The sequence below is a fragment of the Styela clava genome, chromosome 1 (assembly GCF_964204865.1).
Source record: "Styela clava chromosome 1, kaStyClav1.hap1.2, whole genome shotgun sequence".
Taxonomy (NCBI): Eukaryota; Metazoa; Chordata; class Ascidiacea; order Stolidobranchia; family Styelidae; genus Styela; species Styela clava.
Genome location: NC_135250.1, coordinates 10,843,941 through 10,864,485, shown reverse-complemented (window position 1 = coordinate 10,864,485; position 20,545 = coordinate 10,843,941). Strand labels below are relative to the sequence as shown.

The window sequence follows — 20,545 nt, the reverse complement described above, 5'->3', positions numbered from 1 at the left end:
ACAGAAAGGTATGTTCCTCAGCCTTTGGATAATAGATCTCATATTGTTTGCAATCGGCTATTCGTAGGAGGGTTCCCTCCCGGGACCTCGTCCAAGGAGCTGATCAATGTTTTCAGCCACTACGGAAAAGTGATTAGCTGCAATGTCATGTCTGAAGACGAGAATAAAAACTACGGTTTCGTTACTTTCCAAGATGTGGGCGCGGCCCAGGCCGTCCTAGACATTTCTTCCAAAAAGAGAGCATTTTTTCTACGTGGGCATGCTTTAAAAATAAAGCGTGCGGTTTTCAAGCCTAGGAAGTCGGGACATGTGACAGAGGAAACGGCGTCGTACCGTGGAAAGCATGACATAGTTCGGTATTATGGAAGATCGACACAGTTTGAGTTTTTTGGAGAAAAAATAGGAGGGTATCCTATTCCTAGCGACATCCCAGCACCTCCCAGCTTTCCAGTGTGGCATCCAGATACGGCGTTTGCGTCCCAACAAGGTGGGATATCTCCTATGGCGTCAGTCGTAAACTTTGTGCCAGTCACGCATGTTTACCTACCGGTATCGTATATTCAAAGCTGCTCTATTCCCACGCAAGCAAAGGCACCATCATGTGCGGCAATACAAAATTATTTTAATCCAATGTGACGCTTACATGACTGATCATATACCTGTCTTGTGTACTTAGCACTATTGTATATACTTAATTTTGCTTGCTTAAAGGATTTTATATCCTACTTTTTACAGTTATATAATCAATCACACCAAGTTTTTTGTTTATTCACATCATGTCACTTTATATATTATTTTCTATTCCGGCAACACAATTATGTTTCTTTCGCTTTATATTCATTTCTCTCGTATACCCTATTTATTTTCTGAAATATACTGAATTCGAGTTTGTTTCGTACTATGAATGTGTGATACAGGTATAACAGTTTGGGGTATGAAAAGTACAAGTGAGGTCTCAACATATTTTTTTACCTGTGTGTTCAAAATACTTCTGAAAGGGAACGCTGAAAATATCAAACAAAATGCGAAACTTATTAGACGTGAAGTAGTACTTTCCGCTGGGAAAAGTCGCCTTTGTTTCAATACGTGCCGACGCACACGTTTAAGCATTTATTTTTTGTACAATATTATAATTAAAAGGGAAATGATAAAAGCGAATTTTTCTAAAAATTCTTTCGCGACGGAAATTGAGTTGCTTGAAATTCGAATAATATATATGTGAAATAATGTTGCGTAGCTGGCATGTTAGCTCGTTATGTATAAATATTATCAGTAAATTTAAATATTGAATCGCTGAAAATTGTTTATTAGGAAATTATGCCCAAGATTGATCGAATCAACGACATTATTTTGCCCTGTTATGTGAATTATTACATTTCGGCGACACATATTCGATACAATGTTGAACCTCATCCAGTAATCACAGTTTTGAAACGACAGGTTTATCAATTGTAAAATAAAACATATACAACACAGTTGAAACCATACGATCAACCCCAATCGGATCCAATTGCAGAACACGCTTTCAGTTTACCCACTATTTCAGATGAACTAATTTAGTCATTATAGATTAGATGGGAAAATTTTGGCTCGATGAAAAATGTGATAATTCTATAGCTGACAAAGTTGAAGGCCAAAGCAAACTTGAATTTCATTAGTGTTTTTCAGTCATGTCAATACTCTTTCTAGGATTCCGGCGTAAATATATGCTGGGATTTTTAATTTTGCATGCTAAATATAATGTAAGTTCAATTCATTAGGACAGGGAAGCCAATAAGACGGTTTCATTAACTTGTAACGCTTAGGAATATCCCGATTAACCAATCAATATGGGGACAAATGTGGGTTCGTTAAAATAAATTATAACAATTTTCAACTAATTTGACCTAGGGTTAGTTCGGATACCTATAAAGTATAATTTATATTATCCGGATAACGGATATATCCGGGTATTTCGTATTTAAACCATCCGGTTAACCGGATAGTTACTGCTTATTTCAGAGAACCGATTTCACAAGGTTTTTGCGGCGAATTGACTAAAAACCACCACACAGTTCTATTGTAAATACGTACATATGTATTATTTTTCTCGAATAAAAATGATTGTGCATTTTGATGTTGCATGTGTCAATAAATAAAAAATTGGGCTCTGTAATCGTACAGAAGTACAGCTGAATAATAAAATAAAATATTTTTTTAAATACTGTGTCCTAATTGTCTTTCCCTCGACTTCTAAGTTATATCTCATATTCAAATCCTATGTGAATATTCATATTATTCCTTTTTTTATTGTTAAATTTTTTGGAAGTTTTTTTTGTGTCTAGATCTAGAGCATATTTTCTTTAAATTTTGACTCGTACTAAATTTTGGTGTCGCAGAGTCACGATGACCATTTCTTTAGGCTTTTAAGTTCAATTAGTTTAACGTACACCTGACTTAGCTTAGATAGAATAGATTTATTTCGGCTGGTACATCTATGGACCTTTCCCCGAGCATCGTTTTCCTTGTTTACTTCGTGACATTGGCCAATCAGCAAGATGCAAAAAGTGACGTAACAATGCCCCCTTTTCGCATCCGCTCAGACACTTTTTTCACTCAGACAGATTTTCAAGTGTGGTTGTAAACATTACTTCGTTTTCGCGTTTTTGAACTCTATTCGTTAGTTTTCAGTTGTGTTTTGGAAACTTAAATATAAATCAGATAATTCAATGATCACTCTGTCTTCCTAGGAGTTTTAATTTGATTGCAGTAATAAAAATGAGTGTAGAAATAGCTGTGATAGACCAATGACATTAAACAATTAATTTAATGTCATTGGATAGACTAGCCTGAAATTCTTTACCGGTACTTTTAAAAAAAAGATTGTTGTATGCGATGAATCATAATGATGTTTTGTAACACATACCCCATTTTACAGGCGCCAACTCGCAAAAGCACTCTTAAAATAGCCCCGAAAATTTTGCAATGGTAAAGTATAGGAAGAATTATCGGGGGGTCAAAGGTCGGGGAAAGGTCCATTGATTCGGTTGATACATGGAAATTTGAAAAATATATATATACCAAAGTTGAAAACAAGCACATAACATTTGGTCGTGTACCCAAAATTTTGAAATGCTACACAGATTAGACAGAAGTATTGTGAAATAAGTCCTCGAAATTCAAACTGGTTTACTTCATGATGAAATGCGTTTCTTCACGGAACAACTAAAAGCCACACCCGACGAAAAATCAACAAACTCACACCCACCCTACCAATGCTTTTCAACTGAATTTGTTTAAATTATTCTTGCTTAAACTGTACCTCCAGTTCCAGTCTAACTTTATAAACAAAGCGAATGAGCTCTGCTAATGGACCTTTCCCCGAGCATCGACTTCCTTGTTTACTTCGTGACATTGGCCAATCAGCAAAATGCAGAAAATGACGTAACAATGCTCCCTTCTTGCATCCGCTCAGACATTTTTCTCACTCATACAGATTTTCAAGCGTGGTCGTAAACATTATCTGGTTTTCGCGATTTTGACCTCTATTCGTTAGTTTATAGTTGTGTTTCGGAACTTATATATAGATCAGATAATTCAATGATCACTCTATCTTCCTAGGAGTTTTAATTTAATTGCAGTAATAAAAAATTACTGAAGAAATAGCTGTGATATACTAGTTTAAAATTCTTTACCGGTACTTTTAAAAAACAGATTGTTGTATGCAATGAATCATAATGATGATTTGAAACACATACCCAATTTTACAGAAACTCGCAAAAGCACTCTTAAAATAGCCCCGAACATTTTGCAATGGTAAAGTGTAGGAAGAATTTTTCGAGGGAAAGGTCGGGGAAAGGTCCATAAGCGCAATAATCACATTTGTTTTGCGTGTTTTGTGATGTTATAGTGAAGTTCACTCCCGCAATCTACGGATAGCTAAGCCTAAAACAAAGGCAGATTAGTGTGGAAAAAGTTGTTATTATATGCTCTGGGAGATGTCAGTCACCACCAACGACTAACATACGTCACCACTTAATAAAAAATATAAAAATCGCCAATGCGCATACGCTGCATTATTTATACTGCTCTATTATCCGGTTAACCGTCACAATAATATCCGGATATCAGATAGCAAAATCACTTATGGTTATCCGGTTACCCGCTATCCGGATAATCCAATCCTTCTTTGACCGTAGTAGTATATGATTATGCTTTGACAAAATCACTGCTCTAAAATCTTCTCTTCCACTAGGAGGCAACTCGAAACCGTGGTCATAGCGGTTGCCAGGCAACGAGCGAACTCTCTTTGTTATTTCGTGCTTCCTTTCAGATCTTATTTCTGCGTCGGCTGATCTTTCCCGGGTTGCTGGTTATACGTCAGTGCGGTAATAATGAATATTATAACTTTACAACTTTGTATACCTACTTGTATACTGCAGTATAATAACCTCATAAAGGATAGCAATGTTGTTGTTCAGCGCTTTAGTTCGAATTAGCTTATATGGGAATAAATTGATGTGCAATATTCAGATATTAGTATAAGTATGAGTTTATCTCGACTCCCTATTGCAGTATTGTTTCCGTGCGATAACTACTCTGATATATGAATGGTAACAAAATAATTAAAACATAACTTAGTTAAACTCACAATAGCCACCTAAGTTTGGGAGTACAAGTGGTGTATGATATTTAAATAACTCCTGTTTATTTGGTGTTCAAGCATATTCAGAAACAAGTGATCTGCAACTAAACAAAGCAAGTTCATAAGTTAAGTTGTAGTCCTGTTAATATCTTATTGATATTCCGCAATTACACATACCATTCTTATATTACAGATTATTTTAGATACATTATTGGATATATAATATTTCTTACAATATTAGTCACACATTGTGTAAACAAAAACAACAACAAAAAGCCTTTAGGGTCTTTACTTCATCGTCTAGCTGCATTGTTCTAATCTTCGCTACTGTATTTAGCGACATAATTCATCGTTATTCAGTAACAATGTCTCTAGCACCAATGGAAACAACAGGATTCACATTGAAAGCTTACATGAAAAATTCAAAGGTAAAGTCATGTTTCTTACAGCGAATTCAAAAACTTATGAAATTGTTAGAGTAGCACATTACCGTTTTTCAACGATGCTTTAATTTATTCATAACGTATTATGTTTTGTGCATTTTTATAATTTGGACCACCAAGCTAATAAATTCATAAAGTACATGGGCGATTAAAATTTTTGCTCATATTATCGGTATTTGCAAACTTTACTCTGGATATAGGCCAAATAGACTGTGGTTACATAGATAGACTATTACTTTGCCCATAATATTATGTGTAGTGTGTAATGAAATTCACTTGAAACTATGCAGAACAAATATTTCAAATTGCTATTCCATCATATTTAACCAAACATAACAATTTATATAATATGCAAACAGTTCAGTTTAAGATATTCTCTTTTGTATATATCTATCTGTGTTGAGAACTTGATTTCTTGCGTCCCATTTTATTTATTTATTATTTTTGCTATGTTTTGAAAAATTAGTATTAGTAAATGATTTTTGTTACTTATTTTAATTGAACTTACTTTTATTTTATTATATTACCTCTAGGTGGTTGGTCCACAACCAGCTGGAGCTTTTAGACAAAGACCAGCAAGACCAACAGCTTTCAGGAAATTTTACGAACGTGGTGATTTTCCTATTGCACTTGAGCATGATACAAAAGGAAACAGGATTGCTTGGAAAGTACGCTGGTTTTTGCAATATTACCTCTCATTTCTATTCAACCTATTTTCAAAGCCAGTCCTGTCGAATATGGTTTATGAATGTTTATTTTTCAAAAATGGTCCCCTGCCGTGGGGCCTTTCATCATGGCTTCCTTGTTCATATCAATTGAAAATCGGATTGTGTGTCAATAATAAGATGTCTTATTGTAAAAGTAAAATTTCATCAAAAATCTAATACTGAAATCAATGCACAATTCTAATGAATATAGAGGTACTGCAAAGCAGAAATTGGGTTGTTTATGAACGTTGTGCTAATTTTTTATCTTTTTCGACTTCATATTATAACTAGTTAAATAAATATACCGGTAATTACAAATTAAATCTTGTTTTAGGTGGAGATAGAAAAACTGGATTATCATCACTACCTTCCCTTATTTTTTGATGGACTCTGTGAAACCTCTCATCCATATGAATTTTTTGCTCGACAAGGAGTTCATGACATGCTTGAACATGGAGGATCAAAGATTCTACCAGTCATTCCACAACTTATCATTCCAATTAAGAGTAAGCACATTTTACTGGTTTTTGGCTTCAATAAAAACTTGAATATTACAATCATGTTTGATAATGATTAAAGTTAGTTTTCAGTCTTGAACATTTCAATTAAGGTATATTTATTATCAATATTGGGGAGTTCAAATGACTCTGGTTAGGTTGTGTCAAATGTCATCTATGTCAGCTATAAATGGCTCGATCTGACTTGTAATTGTTACTTTCGCTGGTGGACAAAACTGATAGAAAAGGTTTAACAATATCCGAAAATTACAAAAAAATATTTATTTTGAAAATATTGAATGGCTGTGAAATTGTGAATTGTGATATTTGTCTATTTCTAATCAAACAAATTTTATTTGTTTCCTTAACTTATTCAAACAAGACAGTGGGTATTAGATGATTGTTTGATTTCAGCTTTTGTCTGCAGTTCTATTTTCGCATCGCAATTTGGCAATCTTATTTCATATTTTCACTTTGACATCTTATTTTGCTTTGAACTATCCATTTTATATTATTCTTTCTTTTAGATGCTTTAAATACAAGGAATCGCCCAGTCATATGCACGACACTCAAAGTTCTTCAGCATCTGGTTGTATCGGGTGATATGGTTGGAGAAGCTCTTGTGCCCTATTACAGACAAATCCTTCCCATTTTGAATATTTTTAAGAACAAGAATCGTAAGTCCGTTGAGTCTTAGATTTTTAAAATTGAGTAATTTTTTGTAAAAGAATGTAATATTCTTAGTTTTGTTACCAGTTTTGTTTTGTTGAAATATAACACAGCAAGCATTTCAAGGAAAATCCCTTGCTGCATCATTGGTGATAAATAATGATTTTAGTGAAACACATAACGTTGATGACATTTTTGTGAGTAATCTAGAGAGACATATTTTTAAATTTTTACAAAAACTTCACTTATTTATCTGAAATTACTCGAGTACTGTTTGTTATAATATGAAACTTTTTCTTCTAGTATTGAAGTTATTGTTATCTCTTGAGCTGTATTCATTTCAGGTTACTTCGAGCTTAGGCCTTGTTGCAAGAAATCTTGAAGCATGAATCCAAGATTGCACTATTTTATGTACTGGTAGTTAGCTCAATATTGTCATTAAATTCTAGGTAACTCCGGTGATGGAATTGACTACAGCCAACAGAAGAGAGAAAACATTGGAGATCTCATCCAGGAGACATTGGAAGCGTTTGAGAGACATGGTGGCGAAGATGCTTTCATTAACATCAAATACATGGTTCCTACATACGAGTCATGCATGCTCAACTGAGTTTCACCAAATTTTTTTCTTTTCTTTTGAAATGCTTTTATTACTTTCATGTTGTTGTACGTTTTTTAGACATTTTCTACTTGATCCCGTATTATCTATATAACATTTTCTGTATTCAACACTCAAAAAGGTATTGCTATTGCTGTGTTTAAATTGATAGAAGGTCATAGACTCGATACCCAAATAAATGCATTCCCTCCATCTATCTATGCTGCATTGTTTGTCAAAATTTCCGTTTTGAGGGTGAAAAAATATTTACTTCCTTATGTTCAGTCCAGTATTATCATCAATGGATGGTGTTTCTCAAGCACTAGTCGAGTATTGCTAATGCCTGGCAAAAAAAAATATTTGACTAAAAAATGTTACGAATAGTGTTGTAGATCACTTCTTTTCAGAAAAAAAAATGCCTTGAATTATAAGTAGTTCTTTTAAATTTTTGTACGTATTTGCATGTACAATTCAATAATATTGTGCTCAATAAACAGGCATTTTTCACCTCACAAAGTTACTTTTCTTTATTCGTTTTGTTGTGTGTCACAATTTATCAATCAAGGTACAGTCGAGTGAGCAGTTTGTACTAAGATTCGAAACAAAATGCAAGGCAGTTGGCACATCCTGCTTAGAGTTAGTAATGGGCATGTTATCCCAACTGTGATTAGCATGCACGGGTTCGCCGGTTAGAATCCCACGTGTGGTTAATTACGTGCATGAAGACTCCTCGCCATCGCAGGGTGATTCCCTTTACCGCTGGCTCACTTGTGATGCTCGATGAAGGTCAATTAGAATTGATTCAAATGTGAAACCAAATCCGCATTCAATGGTAGCATAACTTTTGAAACAAGTAATATTGTTTATCTGTTCCAAAGTTCTTCGATCCTTGGTCTACATTGCATAAGACATTGGGATTACAGCTTCTTAATATTTTGTTTTGAGAATTCTTTTTTTGGTGCACGATACTACTCATGGGGCCTTGTGGTTTAAAACGCGTCTGGTATTTAGGTTTTGACACTTTAAATAATAAATAGGAAAGCGAAAAGTGTGAGTGCTTAGCATGCAATATATCGGCGGAAGATAAATAGGGTAACAACGCAACGTCGGTGAAGCGGTTGCGCCTGCACAAAAACAACGAAATTTTTTGGGGACCGACAAAAAAGCTCGCGGACCAGCGGTTGGGAACGGGCAGAAAGCGTGGCACAGTTTTACTCTCCTTCGCGCCATAAATTTGAAGTTATAAACAGTTGCGGTTCCATTACATTTGAACCCACGGCAATTGGACCTACATACTATTGCACCTATGGAATTTTTTTTGTTTTACGGATATTTGAACCCATACTAACCCTAACCCATGGGGGTTTAGCACCCGAATATGAATTGAACCCGCGGATATACACATGGGTTCAAATGTACGGTCACCAACCGTTGCAGTTATAGGTTTAATCAGCTGTGTGGAGGCATCAATAGTACTATTAGAATCTCCACTTTTAATTCGTGTAAAGGGAAAGTGATAAGCCGACTTAATCATATGACGAACCACGGCATATCGTCCAGTCACCAGGGATTGTTCAGAGGCTTTTTCGGAGTAAAACCGGGGTATCTTTTACTATTTTCCAATCCCTTTTTTAATGTAGACTCGTTTACTCCAAAGAATGAAGATGATGATTTTATTTGTCAATTTGTTCGCTAAGCGTTATATCCTGCGTGGGTTCCAACGACTAACATACCGGTGGGTTCGCAGCATTTTGCCCAGTAACTAACATACCGAGTTTGGTTTTGCCATATAATTAAGCCGTCTTATCGGCTTTCCTCGTTCCCGACATAAATATGTGAATCCTATTGTTCTTATCCAAAGTATATTATTCGTATCCATTCCTCGTTTTTAATAAGTGTGTTATGTAATTGATATTGTGATAAATAACCTAAATACACTTCTTTCATATTACTGTATCATATTTATTTATACTATAAAAGGCGCAATGATGTGGAACAGCGCTGTGAGTATGGACCTTTCCCCGACCTTTGACCCCCGAAAAATTCATCCTATACTTCACCATTGCAAAATTTTCGGGGCTATCTAAGAGTTCTTTTGCGAGTTGGCGCTTGTAAAATGGGGTATGTGTTTCAAACCATCATTATGATTCATCGCATACAACAATCTGTTTTTTAAAATTACCGTTGAAGAGTTTTAGCCTAGTCTATCACAGCTATTTCTACACTAATTTTTATTACTGCAATTAAATTAAAACTCCTAGGAAGACAGGGTGACCATTGACATATCTGATTTACATTTAAGTTTCCAAAACACAACTGAAAACTAACGAATAGAGTTCAAAAATGCGAAAACGAGGTAATGTTTACGACCACGCTTGAAAATCTGTCTGAGTGAGAAAAGTGTCTGAGCGGATGCGAAAAGGTAGCTTTGTTACGTCACTTTTTGCAATTTGCTGATTGGCCAATGTCACGAAGTAAACAAGGAAGTCGATGCCCGGGGAAAGGTCCATACAAGGGCGGGAAGTTTCGGCAGTACGTTTTCACAGCTGATTGTTATGAACGCTTTTCTTTGATAATAGTGGAGTGAATTTTTTCGCGGATCCTCACGCAGTTAGGGAAAAGTTTAATTGTGGTTTGAAGCAGTTTGTGTGGGATGAAATATTAAGGCAAATTGCTTTTGATCCCTAATTCCGTAAATCATACTAAAGGAACGCCCAGCCAGCCAGCGTTCCTATTACAGTATTTGGGTCCGTCCTATCCCTGTATCCTGGTGTCCCAGTACAGCATTACGGTATCTAGGAATCTGAGTATTCATTGGTCATGTCTGCTTTATTCATTCATGTTGGGCTATATTAATCATATGATCCTGTTACAGCAGTACAGTGTTGGTCTCATTTTTTTTTGGGGACATTGGTGGTCCTATTCAGTGACGGGAATAAAATTAAGAAAAATACATAGATATAATGTCACAATGTTTTGGCAAAATTATTTTTAAATTTTTTCAATCTCTCTGCTTCTGCCATTTGAACTCTACCAATTCTGCCATATGCCTCACACACTGACACAGTCACATCCTGATGTAATATGGGCAAGGATAGTGATAAAAAAAAAATTACGCCAATTAATTCTACTTCATTTTCTAACTTTATCTTATTTATCCAAGAGTTCAAGAGTTTGTCCAACTGCCTGAACTATCAGTACTGTTGTTCCAGTAAATATCACAGTATCAGGAACAACTTGCTTTTACACAAAATGTGTATGATTATGTTTTTTCTGTTGTATTAAAAATAAACAATTGTTAAAAAATATTTATAAAACGTGTGTTTTACTAGAACTAAATAATCAGTGTCTTTCACATTTGTCATTAGTTGAACGTAATGCAAAAATATGGTTGGAATGTAATGCAGTTATTTTTGAAAATTATATTTTCCAAGTGTTAAAAATGTCGTAACAAGAATTAGAAAATCCCTTTCAGCAAGGAGAAATATAGAACAATTTAGACATAAACCTAGTTTTATAAAAGAACTTGACATAATTTGCAAGAATCTATGACTAATTGTATAAATTTTTCTTTTTCTGCTATCAATAATTGAAAAACATGTAAATTAATGTATATTTGCTGATAAACATGGGAAAATTTATCGGGAATCAACAATGGAATATTACTGTATTATGAATTGCTGGGTAATACTGGATGATATTTATGAATATATTTGTTTATTATATGTAACTATGTTTATTATTTTTTCATCATTTATTTATTTTTACAAAACTGTTATGAATCCACAACGTAGAACTATAAAAAAAAAGGACAACCAGACAACCTATTTATTTTATGTCTATTTGTTCTGTATTTTGAGGTATCTTGATCCATGATTGGAAGTACAGGAGTAGTAAGTAGGCTAGTACTGGCCGACTTAGTTTTTGTGAAGGAATTTTCTATGTTGTGCTGTTTTATGTCATACTGCAAGTACTGTCATATGTGTATACCCATAACTGTATAATTCTGTAATTTTTGTTTATATTTCCTGATTTCTATGCAGCATTATCATTATATACTTGTTAATGATTTATGATGTAGGTTATAAATGTATTTCAACAAATGGAATCTAACTTCGAAATTACATAGTCAGAATGAAAGTTACTACGCCAGAAATATCATGGCATGCAAAGGAAGCTATATATTCCGTTGATATTCAACCTAAGCAAAAAGATCAACCACTTCGTGTAGCAACTGCTGGTATTGATTCAAATGTCAGGGTATGATTTTTTGTCAACTTATGGTGTATGGGAATTAACATACAATAATATATCTTATAATAATAATATCTTTCAAATAACATTGATTTTACATCGTTTTTAATCTTCGTAAGTGCTTTCTCATTTTAAAATTCATGCATATCTAATGATCTAGCATAGCACAGTAAATCTAAAACATGTCCAAATTTTGCTTTATACTTGAAAAATACCAAATTGCATGATACATTTTTTGCCTTGAATGTTTTCAGATATGGGAACTTAAACCAGAGCTCAAAACTTGTGTGACATTTCTTTCAAATCTTACTCGACATGAAAAAGCAGTAAATATTGTTAGATTTTCGAAGTCGGGAAGCGTACTTGCTTCTGGAGGTGATGGTAAGTCATGCTAGGATTTCATTTCATTCATCATTTCCAATTGAAGGATCTTTGCAATCGAATCATTTTTTCATCTAAACTTTCTGGGTTGCTGCTCGATACCAGCTTTAGTTCACCACTGCTCCCTATTTTCTTTTAAAATTATGTCATCAACATTTTCATATAATTTTGTATTTATATCGTTTTTTAATTTACTGGCTGGAAATAATAAACTGATCTGACTATGGAGTTTTTTCAGAAATATAATAGTAATGCAAGGTCACGAAGACTTGCTCAAAAATCAAATGAAATTCGTGTTCATGCGTGTGTTGAGTTTCACTTTGTCAGAGGCATTTGAGGTATTAAGTTTTAACTGACGATTCTAATTATGATTCTTCGAAACTGACCCAAATACAATTCAAAATATATGACATGCGATTCTCTTATTTTTATCTTCTATCTTTAGACGGAACAATTATTCTCTGGCGACTCAGTGATAAAAATGAACCGCCAAATATATTCGATGATGATGCTGATATAGGAAAAAATATAGAAACATGGAATGCTTTTAAAATGCTCCGGTATGCTAGAGTTTAATTCTTGTGTTGCATCACTCTGTTAAAATTATAAATAACGTATATAACAATATGCCTCCTTCAAAATATAATTATGGTAGTTTTTTTTCTTTAAAAGTTTGCTCAAAGCAAGTTCATTTACAATTACTCAGAAGTAAAAAAGAAATCTTTGAGCCAAGTTGTCGGTGACCACTCAAATGCCAAGCTGCCTGGCTTATCAAAGTTATATATACTTGTGATAGTGCATTAATCCAGTAAATAGTGGGGGACTTGAGACTTTGTTCATATTATCTTTACACTTAAATTGAATCACCAAAACGTCATTTAATCCCTTCATCAAAATAAAATTTCCAGCGTGCAATTTAATAGCAACAATAACAGCAGTGTAAGAATCCATAAAAACAGGAACAACATTCTGATTTAATCTCAGAAAGGAGGGTCGCATCGTTTCTGCGATATTGAACCTAGGTAATGTAGATGACTGACAGCATCTCAGATCATCGTCATAAGAAAAGAAATGCTAAGATGTGGACATCTGAATATTCCTTAATATTGTTAAAATCCTTCCTTCATGGGTCATTTCTCCCAGTTTGGGAAGCACTGATCTAGTCTATATGATCAGTACAACGATTATAGTGGAAAAAAAATTTGGAATTAAAATTTTATTTGTCTTGAAGAAGATAAACAAATGAAAGCTCACAACCAATCTATCTATATATGCTCTGTGTCAATGAAATTCAATTACCCAACATATTTGGTTGTCTCAATATTTAACATCTGTCTATTTTTCATAGAGGACATGTTGAAGACATCAATGATTTAAGTTGGTCAAATGATGGGGATTTTATCATATCTGGGTCTATTGATCACACTGCAATTATGTGGGATGTTGCCAAGGGATCAAAACTAAGTATTTTGACTGAAGCTAAACATTTTATACACGGAGTCGCTTGGGACCCATTGGATAAATATGCTGTTGCTCTCAGCTGTGATAGGTATGTAAAACACATTTCTGTGTAAATTACTTACTTTGAAATTATGCTGAATTTCACTGATCGTCTCCTTAGAGTCCTTACCTCTGATCGTTTTATGTGTAGGCGATGTGGGTTCGAATCCTGCGGCATATGGTCATATGATAAAGAGGGTCGCTGGAACCTATTGGCATTTATACCTCCTATGCACTCCATATTCGTTTGACACTTGAATGCCCATAATGAATCAAATCTTCAAGTGGATTTAAAATTATTTATATTCATGAATTTGGTATAATTTAGAATTATTATCATTTTGAATGATTTGATCAATCGAAGTCTTACAGTGTGAAAAAAAAGACGTTCATTTTATTTTTAAAAACTGTAAAAAATGCAAAACCGATCAATTCATTATTTCTTAATGAATATGCATTGACTTGTACATGTGTTATGTGCTGAAAAAATGACCAAATTCAGAATATACGTATTCGATATTCTGGATCCAAAAATATTATTTTACAATATGTTCACAAACACAATAATAGATTATACTCTTCAGCCACCCTTGAATGAAGTGCAAAAATATGGTTTTCACGTAACATGCAACTTTCTATTCTAAGGTCTATGAGAGTATACAACACACGAACACGCCGAATTCTTCACAATGTATCCAAAATGGTTTATCCTGAAATGGCGGATGACACTGCTGACAACAGTCAAGTTGATAATGATGATGAAAATGATGTTTCTGCCGTAAAACCTCAGCGTATGTTTCATGATGAAACTGTTGTCAGAAGAAGGTAGCCTATTTACTTTGTTGACATTGCTTAAATTGGATAGGATTTTTCCTATTTATTCTGAGAGAGAGGAAAGTGGATTAGACAGGTTAATCTTTTAGTGAACCATGGCCTCTCGTCAGGTTACCAATTCATGTCGCATGGGAATATTTAATCAGTTCAGATGCATGGATTTGATAATGAAGGAAGTTGAAAATTATTTGACACAGTAATTGCAAACTTGACGAATAAGATTGAAAGGATGATCTTCTCTAATTACTTGATTTAGGATATACGGGGTCTTCCATCGTACTGTTAAAGGAATATAGATAATTGAGTACCGCTGATTTCAAAATCAATCTCATTTTTCGCTTTCATTTAGTGCAGAGAATTCCCATTTCTCCATTAATTAAAAGGAAAGGGATATGACGGATGGGGTTTTGAAGTTGATTGGTTGTCTGTAATCCTCTACTGGAAACAAATGTATTTTTGTAAACATCTCTGTTTTATATGCTTCGAATTTTTTTTGTTTAAGTCACAAAATAATGTATATTTTATTTTTAGATTGGATTTTACCTGTGATGGAAATTTACTGATTGTTCCATCTGGATGTTTAAACAAGAAACAGGGTGATTCAGTTGAACAGGTATTCAATCTATTATGGAGTGGAATAGGGAAAACCAAGAGGGCATTTGAAAATTATATCAAACTCCCTATGCACAGTAAACATAGACAATTTAATGTCTATTCCAGGTTGATTTTTGTCAATGTCCAATTTTTAATTACCGTATTTCCCGGCTAATAAGTCTACCCGGCAAATAAGATGATGTGTATTTTTAGCACTAAAAATAAGGGTTTTTTCCATATAGCCCTCCAATGTGACGGGGTAGAAAAATTGCTCCTCTGCTTGTCAGTTAAACACTAATATGCGCTAATAAATTTTATATTGTTAGAACCAGATCAAGGTTATTTGGAGAATCATACCCACAGAATTATTAGCTATTCTTAACATTAAAGCGTTAATTTTAAGTTAAAAAGCGGCAATCATCTTGAACATGGGTTAGTTAACAACTGTGTTTTCCTGTCTGTTTCATTTTCCGTTGAATCGGCAAAACGGGGAGGGTCATAAATCACTTTGTTGGCCGCGTTTCTCTTAATAAAGCACAGATAACAGTGGGCTTAAATAGGAAGTGCTTCATGACACCAGCCAGTACAAAGTGAATTAAATATCATGATTGGCAGACCCTTTGGCTACATAAAAACATAATAAAATATATCAAACCAAATATAAGGTTAACACAAATCATGTTTGAGAAGACTCCTGCGAAAAATAAGCGGATCGCAAAAAAATAAAATAATAAAAATAAAATGATTGCCCAATAAGAGGGCCCCCCAAAATTGGGTCTAAAAAAGCGACTTATTAGCCGGGAAATACGGTATGTATTTACTATGTAAAATCCTTGTATTTAGCGGAACTGTAATTTCAGTTTGGCATATTTTTATTGATTATGGACCTGAAATCGTGATTTTTAATTCCAATTGTGATAATCAAATTAAAAATTTGTAACTGATACTGGAAAAGAGTCGAAATTTTCTGGAGTCGGGAGTTTTATCAACTTCTCATCCAAGCCAAATTCAATTATACAGGGGATCAGACCAAGTGTGGACAGATGTTCATTAAAAAAACCTACAATATAAATGTAGAAGAGGAAAAAACTTATTTTACTGAAAATAGCAGTATAAAGATAAATAATATAATTCATTTTTTTCTCTCTTACATTTATATTGTAGATATTTTAATTAACATTCGTCTACACTTGGTCTGATCACCCCGTAAACAATACTCAACTCTACCTGCCCCGATTTACTTTAATTTTTTGGTGTATGTTGTTTTTAGTAGTTGCATAAACATGCAAAAACTGCAAAAAAAATACATTCTTCTATCGCTAAATGTGGTAAAATTATCATTAAATAATTGTTGCTGTGTTTCAGATAAACACAGCATATATATTTACCAGAGGATGTTTATCAAAACCATCAGCTGTGTTGCCTGGTTTCAAACAACCAGTAACAGTGATAAGATGTTGTCCAGTAAAGTTTCATTTGAGGGAGATGGAAGATAATGACACGAGTGAGTTTTTACTTTGTATCTAAAAACATCTGAAAATTTAATATTTGTGGAGTATGTAATATTTCTGGCAACGACTGAGGGCTGATAACTATTTGAAATTGGTGTCACATGTCTTTATTTGGAACAGAAATTGTCATAAATATTGAAACTATTCGTCAGTACTCAGGTAATTCATTTTCTTGACTCCAATATCAGTTTATCGTTTGAGAAGATATGCATTTATGTAAACTGAGAAAGGGATCAATTTGCATTGATATACAGTGATACCTCTGTAGTCGAACATAATTCACTCAGGATTGGTGTGCGACTACCGATTTGTTCGAGTACCGAAACTTATTTTGCCATAAGAAACAATGTTAATTACCGTGTACCTAAACCACAATGTCGTTTGAATGTGTAATACATAAATAAACAAGTAAATACAAAAAACTCTACTCCACATTTGAGCTGTGGGATCTACAGGAATTATTATTTTGTGTGCGATGACATCATCAAAATTGCACACCATGTGGCAGTCTCGTTTTTGTGGAGTCATGAAGATTACATAGTAACTGTACTACATTGTTTTGGCCCTGGTGTCAGTATATTTGGGATTCGCTCTCTTATTGAATGGTAAAGAAGCAGCAGAGGTACGTAGTTTGGGTGATGTCATCTCACTCGCGGCACGCTTGGTTGTTCGAGTACCACAGCACTGATGACTAGAATTTTTCGGTCAGCTACCGAACTGTTTGAGTATCGAGACGTTCGACTACCGATGTAACGCTGTATGTATGTTACTTGTCTAATTACAGAATGTATTAGGAATAAGTGCCTAAGTGGATTAATCAATTTTATTAAATCTGTTAATTTTGTTTTTAGATTCATCAATTGATCTTCCGTACAGATTAGTATTTGCTGTTGCTGCTACTGATACTTTATTATTGTATGATACACAACATCTAGAACCGTTTGCTTTAATAGGAAATATTCATTACGCTGCTATTACAGATATATCATGGTTAGTATGGATTTTATCTAGGAATTATTGCAATGAAACACTGGAATCAAACCTGAGAATGACATGGATGGCAAGTGTGTTCTTAACCAGGGATGTGGGGTCTTGAGTAAATTTATATCCGATCTGACCACTGACCTGATGCCAATGAGTTTGAAAATATGGCTACTGCTGCCAAATAAGTGTTGTTCCTATCTTGTGGCTACATAGGTTAAAGCAGTAGACTTAACTGTGATGGCATTGTTGATTAAAATTTTGGTTTAAATCCTATGCTCACCTCATTACGGCAGGTGTAATGAAATGGATAGACAATGCTGAACGGGAAACATTCAAGTCATTTCTAGCTCTAGTAGCTCATTATCTAGCGGTGGGTGCTTGTGCGGAGCGGAAGACCATAAAATTGTTCCTATTGTGGTTGCTCTAAATATGCCTTCATTTATCTCTGCAAAGTAGTGTCGTGTTAGTCAGAAGCATGACGCGCCAATGATAACCTGACAATATAAACATTTTTCCCCGATCGAATCTCTCGTTTTCATGTATATTTTCTATTTCAATAATTCTCTCCTGACTGCCTCTCTCAATTCGATTATTTTCCAAACTGAGTTCTTTCATAAAAACACGTTCAAATACTGGTTGTTTGACATCATCCGATGCTGAATACGGCAATTTTGAGGTCGCTAACACGATAACTTTAAATTGAAGTTCATTCGCGGCCCCCTTATTGCAGTTGAAATATGTATTTCTGTTATTTTGACTTATTTTTTATGTTTATTTGTACAATATACCATGCACGACGGAAATGAATATCTGAATCTAAAGAAAACCTCAGTCTGATATGCCAACCACTAAGCCTTGTACCTGTCTCTATAGCTATATTTCATTGTTCACTGAAATATTTTCTCAGGTCATCAGATGGTCAACAACTTTTAGTTTCATCTCGAGATGGCTTCTGCACAATAATACAATTCAGTAATGAAGAAATTGGTAAAATATATAGTGAAGCAGTGACCGCAGATAAAACTGAAAGCTCTGAAGTATTATGCAACGGTCTCGAAACAGAAACTACAGAAAACTCAATTAAAATTTCTGAACCTATTATTATAAATGATGATAGCAGTTCGTTAGATTCTGCAGAGAGGGATATTACGTCGGGAACACCGAAGACTATCGAAAATTCAAATGTACAGAAATCTGATTCAGCCATTGAACAGCAATCGAGTGGGAAAAACATTTGTGCAACACAAAAATGCAAGATTGATAATGAAAATAAACAGGAATTGAATTGCAATTTGTCATCTTCACAGCCAAGTCTTTCTCAGGTTAGTTCTTTAGCATGTTTTATTGAAGCTGTCATTTCTCGTGATTCTTCTTCAATAGGAATGAGAACAAATTAACTGTTAAAATAAAAATGCTTGCTAAATTAAGTATCAGTGTCATATCAGTGCTTGTGGCCTTTTTGTAGTCTAGTGCAGTGGTTCTCAAACTTTTATGTACCAACATCCTCATTCCCTCTTCCTAACGAATGGAATGTTGGAAATAAAATACGTCATGGTTCTTGTGTGGCATCTTTCATTTTGGTTTTGTGATAATTCTGACTGACCGCTGGTATTTCCTTATGCTTAAGTGGTCAAGTTCAAAAAAATCTGTGAATAAAATGTATTGAATAATATTTAAAAGTATTGCTGATTGTTATTTAGGAAAAGAAATCTAGAAGAGTTCAACTAGTAACGTTGGAATCACCATGCACTAAAACGTGAGCTAAATTTTTATCGTTTAGTTTATTTGGCTGTAGAATGTTCTTTGCGTTCAGTTTCTTGAATTTGCTGTTAATAATCTGTTCACATGTGATCCTCAGTTGATGCCTTAGTATTGTTTTTTGTGCAGTGTGTTTGTAAAAGTGTGGGCATCTAGTAACGATAAATTTAGGGTATTAGTGATTGCTATGAGTAAAGAGGTAGCTGAACGCTTACTGATGACATTTTCTTCCGACTATCTCTTTGGATTTTCCAGTAATTACCGAAAAAATAGTTGAGATTGTCATACTAACTGAGAACTGTACATGCTTTCCTCAATCAAATGAGTCTCTAATGACATCAATAAACATCTGATGTTCTTTAGCTCCCAGCTAGACCAATTGCCATCTTCAGAAAGCTCGAAGACCCAAAAGACGACTTCAAGTGACAAACCAAACCCGCGTCGAATACAGCTTACTACAATACAAAGCACTGAAACTGATACTAATTCAAAGATTACACCAAAGAAACCTTTGAACAACAAAATCAATCATACATCACCTGCATTTAATACACCAAAATTTGCTTCCAGTAGAGATACACCTACATCTAAACCCAGCGAGACAAAGAAAAAGCAACCTCGCAGAATTCAGTTGACGCAAGTTAACAACTGATCCTTGAAAACAAATGAATGGAATAGTCGGGACCTCGTCTGTTTCTGTATGCTAAGAAATGGATCGTCGATATAAATCATACCGAATCTTGGATTAAACATAAAGCAAAGACAGTTTAAAATTGATGAATAACTCAATGCGTTTCCACAGATACCTGTTTCTGTACATGCAATTGAAACCGTGTCTGAATGTCCATCATTTCAGAATATATTTTCAAAGTCTGTCGCCCAATAATATTAAAGTTATTATAATACAAAGATAAAAGCCAGATTTTAGGTCTTTATCAAGCAATTTTCCGATGTTTTGGTTTTATTTATGTTTGAAATTAGATTTAGCGCACCTGCTGACCGTTGATCACCTCTTAGTTCCTTGCTAAGACATTTTGTAGAGTTTTCGATGCTGTGTATTGTTTCTGGTTCAATTGCAACATTTCTTTCTATCTACTCTTTCTACTCAATAAATTTGTGATGATGAAACTGCAGTTCAAATTATTAGGATCTGGTATCATCAGCTGCAGCATACATACCCTTGATGATGTG

The 20,545-nt window shown here is 34.3% G+C and overlaps 2 protein-coding genes across 2 annotated transcripts; both read left to right on the top strand.

Annotated features, from left to right (window-relative positions):
- Positions 1-4,305: 4,305 nt before the first annotated feature.
- LOC120344798 (parkin coregulated gene protein-like) lies at positions 4,306-8,058 on the top strand. The gene is made up of 6 exons (XM_039414110.2): positions 4,306-4,367; positions 4,962-5,052; positions 5,601-5,735; positions 6,109-6,280; positions 6,799-6,948; positions 7,390-8,058. Exons 2-6 carry the CDS (start codon positions 4,990-4,992, stop codon positions 7,548-7,550), a joined length of 681 nt encoding a protein of 226 aa, XP_039270044.1. The 5' UTR covers positions 4,306-4,367; positions 4,962-4,989; the 3' UTR covers positions 7,551-8,058.
- A 3,506-nt stretch (positions 8,059-11,564) lies between these two features.
- On the top strand, positions 11,565-20,482 carry LOC120337883 (chromatin assembly factor 1 subunit B-like). Its single transcript, XM_039405787.2, has 11 exons — positions 11,565-11,798; positions 12,047-12,173; positions 12,619-12,733; positions 13,522-13,722; positions 14,319-14,498; positions 15,039-15,120; positions 16,467-16,605; positions 17,464-17,602; positions 18,504-18,918; positions 19,297-19,352; positions 19,718-20,482. The coding sequence occupies exons 1-11, from the start codon at positions 11,673-11,675 to the stop codon at positions 20,004-20,006; spliced, it is 1,869 nt and encodes a 622-aa protein (XP_039261721.2). The 5' UTR covers positions 11,565-11,672; the 3' UTR covers positions 20,007-20,482.
- The last annotated feature ends 63 nt before the right edge of the window (positions 20,483-20,545 follow it).

What these genes read in the sequence shown, in the direction of transcription:
- LOC120344798 (XM_039414110.2), top strand. Translation starts at nt 4,990, where the DNA reads ATGTCTCTAGCACCAATGGAAACAACAGGATTCACATTGAAAGCTTAC. An exon ending in ACTTATCATTCCAATTAAGA is followed by an intron (nt 6,281 to 6,798) that starts GTAAGCACATTT and finishes TCTTTCTTTTAG; the next exon opens with ATGCTTTAAATACAAGGAAT. An exon ending in TATTTTTAAGAACAAGAATC is followed by an intron (nt 6,949 to 7,389) that starts GTAAGTCCGTTG and finishes ATTAAATTCTAG; the next exon opens with GTAACTCCGGTGATGGAATT.
- LOC120337883 (XM_039405787.2), top strand. Translation starts at nt 11,673, where the DNA reads ATGAAAGTTACTACGCCAGAAATATCATGGCATGCAAAGGAAGCTATA. An exon ending in ACTTGCTTCTGGAGGTGATG is followed by an intron (nt 12,174 to 12,618) that starts GTAAGTCATGCT and finishes TTCTATCTTTAG; the next exon opens with ACGGAACAATTATTCTCTGG. An exon ending in GAAACTGTTGTCAGAAGAAG is followed by an intron (nt 14,499 to 15,038) that starts GTAGCCTATTTA and finishes TTTTATTTTTAG; the next exon opens with ATTGGATTTTACCTGTGATG.